The following is a 9,369-nucleotide window of genomic DNA, read 5'->3' on the forward strand; positions in this document are numbered from 1 at the left end:
GGTATACTATGAGTGCATTAAGCACATTACGAGATTTAACAAATTGTGCTTTAGGCTTGTGCTGCAAAAGTGGCACAGTCCCAATGCAAAATGTGGGGCTCAACAAATAGTACTAAAATTGTTTTTAAAACCCTGCCATAAAGAAATGGGCAACAAGAAGCATGGTACTACATCTGTTATGCGTAATTGGTTGCAAAATCTGCGTATTCTAATATTTTATGGGGCTAAGACATCTGTAGAGGTGCCCAGTAAATATCAGTGAATAATAATTGGTGAGAACTTTGGAGGTTAAAGTATTTGTCACAGAAATCTCTGCTTTGTGTAGTCCCAGATCTGAATCAAAGTAGTGTAGGTCAATGTGTCTCTGGCAAAGCACATCATGTAATATGCAGATGACAGATTTTAATGTAGCTAGGTTAGTGGGCTAGTCACTGTGAGGACTGGTCTTACAAGTGAGTAGCATTAAGGCAGGTGCCCAGTTAACTCCCTCCCACTATCTGTATATTGAATAGAATGTTTATTTGTCCTTAAAATTGTTTCTGATGACTATTTCTGCATAATTTGAGACTTGCTACTTTGGGCTGGTTTTTGGGCTGGAACTGGTCTGCGTTGGGCTGGATTTGGGCTAATATTTGAGCAGCTTTGGGTTTGGGATGGGTCTCAAAATCTGGCAACACTGGTTGGGCTACGACGTTGCCACCAGTTAAATCAGCCACCCAACTCCCGTCTCGTTATTTGCCCAAGGCCCGTAATATACTAATTACCGGGAACAGGTTGTCGGGCGTCCCATTGCCCTGGCAACACAACAGTTCAACATATGGTATAGAGGCCGTGACAAATAACATCAATTTACATGGAAAACAAATCAAACATATAAAAATTACCTCTAAAAGAGTAAAGGCTTTTGGCAACGCCTTTCTCTGGGTTTTTTTTTTGATCAAGCGATAGTACTTTTTATTTAAAACTAAAATATTACTTGTATATTCATGAACCAGTTAAACAAAATCCTGTAACGTTATAAAATTGTAAAACAATATAATTTTACTGCATTTAAATTCTTTTAAACTACGAAGTTTGTTAATAAATCGTAAAGTCAATGTAAAATATTTCCATTCAAAGATGGCCGCTCTATTCAATGTCTAACGCGAAGGCTTCAATTATGTAGTCCTTTCTCTATGTTAATAGTTAAACCTGTGACTGTGAGCGTTCCCAACTATTTCCTGGCTTCCTGTTTCCCGAGTATTGTTGTGGTCGCTTGGTGTTTAGATCTCTTTCTCCCCTTGATTTGTGCTCATCCCAATTTGAACCATGGGGAAGGCTGATTTTCTCAGCCCCAAGGCCATAGCCAACCGTATCAAGTCTAAAGGGCTCCAGAAGTTGCGCTGGTACTGCCAGATGTGCCAGAAGCAGTGCAGAGACGAGGTGGGTGGCTTGGATGATGCTGGCAAGCGGGAGGAGTGGGCACCTGTTATTTTAGACCTACGTTAGAGCTCCATACATTAGGTATCTAATACTCTTCGTTATATAGTGGAACTGTCCGGCTTCCCGTGTCCATCCCTGAATATCACATACAGTCCAGGGTTTTGCTGTGCATTATGAGACTTGTAGTCGCGAAGTTTATAACCTGAACACACGCACTTCAGGTCCTCCAAAACGAAATCTTGCACTCGGTGAGATACTCATAATTGGACCCAAAAAGGTGAGAGCTCTGTAGTTTACAATGATGGGGGACTTTTGAAGTGAGACTGCTACTACCATTCCAACTTTCGTTTGGAACTGCATGGATAGTTTACAGGCTGCCCTAACCTTGGTGTAAGCAAGAAGTGTTTCAGCAAAACCTAAACTGGATACACATGTAACAGCTTGTCGAATATTTGAAATGCTAGAGAGAAAGATAGTACGGTTTTGATTAAGCATTTGTTTTAGAAGCATTAGACAGCCATGTCCTTGGTTTTTTTAAATTTAAACGCGATGTTGTCAGTCTCTCATCTATATGTAACTCGTTATGGGATATGAGCAGATTTTTACCAGATCGTAACTTGGTGCGGTAATTGTCTTTTTATGATCAAGCTCTGATCTGCATTTTGTGGCAATGCTGTGACCAGGGCTCATGTCTGCACTTGTTCTGTTGTGTTTTTATGACGTCCAGGCTGATTTTTGTACTTGGATCATTGCTTACTCGCAATAGTCAGGGTCAGATCTGTGCCTTGATTATTGTGAGTTTGAGATGATCGAGTTCGGGTTTGCATTCAGCCTATGTGGTTTTATGATGCCTAATAATTAATTTTCACTTTATTTGTTGTAGGAGTGCAGTGACCATGCCGAGGTTTGCACTTGGTGCGGTGTGTTTTTATGATGGCCAAGGTCACGTCTGTACTTTGTTCGTTAAGAGTTCTTGGTCAATTTGGTGGGACCAAGCTGAGGCTTCCGCTTGTTTTAGTGTTGGTTTATGAGACTTTGTTCCTATTATAACCTGGTTCTGTGTCTGTATGGGTCACCTGTACTGATCAGGTTCAAATGCAACTCTTTTTCCCTACTAAGTCATCTGTGGCTCGCCCCAGCCTCTCCTCTCCTCCAAGCTAGCACTTCTCTCTCTCTGGTATTGTTTTGGTGTTGTCTGTGGAGGCGCGGTAACACTACTTGGGGTTGACATACTAGAGGGACACAACAATTTTCAGTGTAAACCGAAGTATCTCCATTCTGTTTGGCAAAATCAGAAAACACTCTATGCATGATTTATCTCCCCAGTAAACGAGACGTACATGCAGACTCGCTCCTAGCCATACTCAAATTTTTTATTTAGGCTCCCGATTCAGCAATGCAAAAATGGTACATAAAGACAACTATGGCTGTATGGAATGCCCAGTGTAAGCGTAACCATACATTGCCGTCTCTATAAACAAATTCATACTGCTATTTTAAATGTTGGGCGTGCATTTTGTATTCTTTTTGTCTTTAGACACACCTTGGTTCGCCGGTGTAATGGGGCATTTGGCTGAAACAAAGCAAATATTTTTGCAATGTTGTGGAGCAGGTTTGATGAGTTGCCTGTCTCGAAGTTTGATGGACAGGACTGGTGGTTGAAGGCAAGGTTGGCAAAGAGAGGTGTGGACATTCTGTATTGTAATTTATGTCACTCATGAGCTCTCCTGTGAATCGACATGGTAATTTTGATTGCATAGCTAGCATCAGTGGAATTTCAGTGGTGCACAGAGCATTTGTGTACTGATGAGAGGGTGAAATGCCCTGTTCAAGACTACAATAAAGATGAAATGCAAACTCTGGTGCATTCCCTACCATTGTCTTGTAGCTTGTATGTATCAAAAACAAATTAGCATTGGTTCTTCTCCAATATGGACTGTCCTGCTCAGCACACTAGCTCACTTCTCCTCAGAACGGAAACAACCGCAGCCCCGTTTCAGTTAAGCTGATCGTCATTAATGGAATTCATCATCAATCCCTATAGAATAATGATCAACACACCGTTGCCTTGGTACACCCAAACCACTTAGGGCAGCTTACTCAGACACCATTAATGTGAGGCTGTAAATATGTGAATTGATTTTAACCTTTGGCTGTAAGTTTAGAGGTATTCTATACAATTGTTTTTAGGTGTCTGTGCCATACAAAAGAGGTCCTATACATGCAAACCAGCACGGGTCCTGCTCCTATATCAAACTAAAATAACTAGGCCTCATCCCCATAAGGGAACATGTTTACACTGAACTTTTAGAATTCATAAGAAAAACAATTTCTGCGGAGGCGAGGTGGGTTGGTGTAGTTATTCAGTTCCAAAAATCTCTATTGTGTACTTTTTTTTCAATATACTTTCTACAACTGAGGAACAAAGTGTACAGTAATGACAAAATAGTCATGTCTTAGGACTCGGTAGTGGTAGGGATTTGAAAGTGTCTCGCATCTAGAAGCATACACGGGCGTTTTGTCATTTGATTTGTAAACCTGGTTTGAGAAAAAGTATTACTTTATGAATAAATTGTAGACTTTATAAAGAAAGCAGGACGTAGACTACTGAGACCTTGTCTTTCTGTATTAAAATAAGAATATTCTATAAATAGGTAGGTAGATAGGTAGTTATCTCATGGCGAGCAAGACCAGTTTGGTTGAAATGGTGATAAATATACTGGGTGAATAAATTTAAGTATACATCCCTTTTTGTAGTGCGGCATTCTTCATGTTTTGATGGAATATATATCGGCCGAATATTTGAAAGAGTCATATCTCCAACTGAACGATAGAGACTGCTATGTCAAGAGTAATGTTGCGAATCTTAAAATAATTTATAATGAGTTTTACAGAAAACAGCTGGTTTGGAAAGGTGTAGGTCTCCTTAATATGCAAGAAGTTTCTGAAAATCGAGACACCGGCAGTACCCACACTATACTTCATCCCAAAAGTACACAAAAATCCCCCAAAAACCACTTGGCAGACCTATTATATCTGCCAGGGATAGCCTGCTAGAACATGCTTCTCAATATGTCGATCACCTTTTACAAGAGCATGTGTAAGAGTAATCTTTATTGTACAGGTAATTAAAACTCACAATTTCAAACTCGCATTTTAAAACATTCAAACATCAAAATACATAAATCAGCCTTGTCTTTCTTTATACATTGGTGAATAAGATTCACACTTCCAGGTTAGCTTGCCCCAGCTCCATTATCTTTACTGTCCTTCCAAATATATAAGTCATGGACGAGGCGCGTTGAGCTTTGGGTTGCCTATTGAGGTCCCTTTAAAAAAAAAAGAAAAGGAATAAAAGATAAGACCTAATGAAGTGCTTGTGCTTCAAGGTGCCAAAATTTGGGCAAAACAATCCCGTTTTGGATTGGCTGTTGGCGTGCTCTGTAAGGTATACTAGCTGCCTGCTATTCTGCTTCTCCATCTTTCTGGTGCTTTAGTCTTCCAGCCACTAAATCGAAGTACTTTGCAAGGCGACAGTTTAGCTGGATCTCTTCTGGGTTAAAACACAGTTCTACAGCCTGCCTGCAGGTCCTGATGCCCTTCTGGTTCCATTTTACTCGAAGTAAGGCGCGCCTTATGTCCTTCAAAATTGGGCAAATACAGATAATGTGTATTAGATCCTCTTTTCCTGTTCTACAGAGACGACAGGACTGTTCTTCTTGTCTCCTTTTCCAAGGAGCTAGGTGAGGGAGAATCGGTAAAATACCAAAACGCAACTTTAAAAATCTTTTCTTTTATCTTCTGTTTAATTCCCCTTTTCAAATAAGCTTGTGGCATAAGGGCTTTATAGTCATTCGGCACTATCCATCCGTGAGCCCTCTTGGCCAGTGTTTCCTTATCTTCTGTTAAGGATATCATTTTCGTTACTTTGGTTACAACCTTTTTAAAGCATTTATGATCTGTTGATGATTCCCAAAGATCGGTCAGTTTGAAGCTTTCTAATGATTACAACAGATACTCCCTGGCGGGTGATTTCTCTCTTTGTGACAACTCTGTCCAGAGGTGGGCATTTAGAGATTCTTGCTCTGCACCTCTGATCTTTTGCCAGCATTTTATAACGGCACCCCTTCTTTCCACTGTTTGCTTCTGAAGGCCAAATTCGAGGTGTATTTGGGCAGGTGATACATAGTTGGGTAGCTGAAAAATTGCTCTGCATGTTACTGCTAATCACTTTATCTAGGACCAATGCATCTTTTCCATGCGTTGGTTCACTCCCATATGTGAGCATTGGCTGCAGTCGTGCTCTGATCACTTGTAGGAGAGGGTCGAGTGCACAGTCTGTTGGGACTTTCTTCTGGGGCTTCATCGCAAGATAATAACTCATGGTGCCCTTTCGACGCAGGAACTCTAGTTGAGGTTTGAACGAGCGTCTGCTGTCCAATAGTACCCCAAGGTACTTTTAGCTAGTTACCTGATCCAGTTTCCGCCCTGCCAAATACCAAGTCTTTTTCCTGGACTTATTGTAGTACACTGTCATAATCTTTGTTTTATTTGAATTAATGCTTAGGCCGTTATATTGCGAGAATTTGCTAGTGGTATCCAGAAGGTGTTGGAGGCCAATTGGAGACCGGCTTATTAAGACCAAGGCATCCGCACATAGGAGATTGGGCAGCAAGATTTTTCCCAATCGTGGGGCATGTGATGTAGTATTGTCCAGTTCCCCTGGAAGGAACTTGTGCAGGCCCTGCCATCTTACATCAGAGATACAGGGGATTTTTTGCGTAAACTTAATGACTTCCGATGGCATGATAGGTAAATTCTTATGGCTCTAGACGTGAGTTCCCTGTAGACAAGCATAAATCACAGGGACAGGGTAAACGCACTTGAATATTATTTAAACAGGAAACCAGTACAGTACACACAACACAACAGAATGCTGATTGAAATGGTCAAGATGTGTCTAAACAATAACCTGTTTATGTTCAACAATACCCTGTACCAGCAAACACGTGGAGTAGCCATGGGTGCCAGCTTCTCCCCCAGCTACGCTTGTCTCCACATGGGCTGGTGGGAGGAGCTGGTACTCTGCACTGTGCACAAGGAGTATGTCAACAATAATGGAAAACTTTGGCTTGGGTTTATTGACGATGTATTTGTAGAATGTCAAGGTACTAAAGAAACCGCTACAGAATTTCTCAGTCTAATCAACATCAATGACATCAGCTTACACTTTACAGCTAACATAAGTCATGAGTCTGTACATTTTCTGGATACTCAGGTGTATGTACTCAACAACAGATTAGAGACTAGGCTACATCGCAAAGAGACTACTGGCAATTCCGTACTACATGCCAGCAGTTCTCATCCAGACACCTAGTAGACACCATACCCTATGGCGAGATGTTGAGATTCAGAATAATCAGGAAGGAGGACCTAGAGGAGGCACAACAAGCCAGCAAACTAAGATTAAGGGAGTGTGGATACACGATGAAAACCATCAATAAAGCAATTGAGAAATCCATGAAGGTAGACAGCGGATCTACTTAGGGATAAAGATAGTAGTCTAGCATCAAATCAAAAACCGATCAAAGATACTCTAACTGCAAAACCAAACAAGGAATTCAGAATTATCATCAGATATAGTCAACAGGAGCCGAGTATAAGGTCCATAATTAGACAAAATTGGCCATAAGTACTCAACGATCCGGTGATAGGACACTTGTTACCAAACAAAGTGTCTTTCACTCCTAGTAGGGGACCCTCTATGAGAGAGAGTCTGGTGAGATCGAGCCCTGAGATATTGGAAAATACCAATTGGCTCAGTACCCACAAGGGGTTCCATAAATGTAAAACATGCAAGGCGTGTCAGCATGGGGTAAACAAGAGTCTTTATCGCATCCCTTTCGGAGGCAGGGAACACAAGATCAGTAAGGCTATGACATGTAAAACTGATCATGTTATCTATGTTCTCCAATGTCCTTGCAATCTGCAGTTTATTGGGAGCACTATACTGCAAGCACACAAATGGGTTCTCCAACACCTAAGAGCCATACAGAACCAGGACACGTCTATAATGGAACCCAATCAAGCACATTTTAGTCCTGCAAGCATAGTAAGAGAGAACCACATAAATTCCCCCATTGACTGACATGGATTTATCCGGCCATTCAAAATCACTGAACTATTATGAATTCGCTAGGGTATTTATACTGTTAATTCAGTATTAGCCGTCAAACACATTCTAAATTGACAATCACGTGTATAGCAGTCATGGTGAAGACAAAAACATTTTATCAAATGAATTTTAACCATGAATTAGATTTTACAAAAGGTTTTAACAAAACACAAAATCAATTCAGCACTTTAGCACATAGCACTTTGGGTTCTGTGATTTAAAACTAGGTGTATTAAATCATACTACATGTAAGGGAGTTTGTACCAGAATTAAAGTTGATCACAGACCACCATTGTATTTATTTTTTACTTGCACTTAGGAAAAACACACTTTAGACATAAACTGTTAATGGCTCAGGTTTGAAACAAATGATGCAATGCCAACAAGAACAAGCATTGGCATAGCCAATAGGTCTCGCCTTTGGGATCTTATAAGTGTTTAGCCATGCAACAGTTGATGTAGTTGCACTAAGGATATTATGCTGCATAACTAAATACTTATAATGTCCCAAAAGTGGGACCTATTGGCTATGCCAATGCTTGTTTTTTTTTTAGCAGATTAATTACCTACGGCCGGTGAGACAGCTAATTCTGTGTCTAGTCTGAAGCTAACACGTTATGTATGAGGAACGTAATAGAAGTGTTAAAAAAAAAATGTCTGTTTTGTTTGAGCCTGTAAATTATTTATAGTTTCAAAAAACAAAATACTTTTTACTGCTATTATTGGCAGCTAAGAGCACCATGTCCTTACACAACTAAGTACCGGCTTACAAAGTGATGGAGACCTTTTGTGTAATTAAATGTATAAACTCCACCACTGATTCATGCATGCATTGTGGTACCCCTGATCCTCAGATATTACGCCTCTGGGAGAATATAGAGAATTAAAAATAATTGTGTCCTCGCCACGTGTATTCTCTCGAAAGATGGTCACTGGGATTGTTTTTAGTAATGTGTAGTGTTTCATCTTTTCCATTGCCTACTGCAGAAATACCAGTTAAAATATGTCCCTAAATCCCAGTTGGTTAATAAGGATGAAGGAAATGGTGAAGAGAAATTCTGTCGCTGTTTTGTACTTCGTTGTTAATATGAACATCTACTGTACATTTTGGAATTCTTTAGCAGCTAAATCGCTGTATGACTATACATAACTTTTTAATATTAATGTTTTATTTTTTTATATATAAACATGGTACACCGACCCTTTTTAAGGTGAAATATGTTCCTCCTTTTATGTGCATTTAATCGAAATATGAGATTAGCTAATATAAAATAAGATGAACTGTAACTGCGCACTGACACTCCAATGATAAAAACTAAGCAAACGCTATCCTTTTAATGGGGTGCTTGAAATCTGGATGTTACATCGCAGTGCACACGATTTCAGATAATATTCCTTTAGAATGCGTGTGAATCTTGAAAAGACAGTACGGAATGTATAGTCTTCAAAGTGCAATCGCTAGTGAAATGCGTGCGTGGAAACAAAAAAAAACCACATTTTAAAAGCACATGAATTCACTCTAATATCATTAAACTAACCAAAGAGAATGCACATCTGCCATTAATGCTACATGGAAAAGGATTTTATTTAAAATGAAAACAGACCACAAAGGCTCGAGACCAAACTGCTACAGATGGGTGGAAGTAAACAAAACAAGCGCTGGCACGATCTGATAAGCCCGGGAGTGGTGCGTGCGTGCGCGCCCAGTCTTCACTTTTCAAGGACTGCACTCGTGCTTGTGGCACACCCCTGCTCGCTCCCGCAAGGTGGAT

At 40.2% G+C, this 9,369-nt stretch overlaps 1 protein-coding gene across 2 annotated transcripts in view; it reads left to right on the top strand.

Moving 5' to 3' along the window:
* Positions 1-1,184: 1,184 nt before the first annotated feature.
* The window catches only part of KIN (Kin17 DNA and RNA binding protein), a 138,490-nt gene continuing 130,305 nt past the window's right edge, over positions 1,185-9,369 (top strand). The window contains exon 1 of one of the 2 annotated variants that reach the window (XM_085653536.1): positions 1,185-1,422. In XM_085653536.1, coding sequence (XP_085509662.1) covers positions 1,309-1,422 — 114 coding nt within the window. In that variant the 5' untranslated portion in view covers positions 1,185-1,308. The remainder of the gene's footprint in view (positions 1,423-9,369) is intronic. The other variant, XM_085653537.1, reaches the window with a different exon arrangement.

Source organism: Triturus cristatus, chromosome 4_1 (genome assembly GCF_964204655.1).
Source record: "Triturus cristatus chromosome 4_1, aTriCri1.1, whole genome shotgun sequence".
Taxonomy (NCBI): Eukaryota; Metazoa; Chordata; class Amphibia; order Caudata; family Salamandridae; genus Triturus; species Triturus cristatus.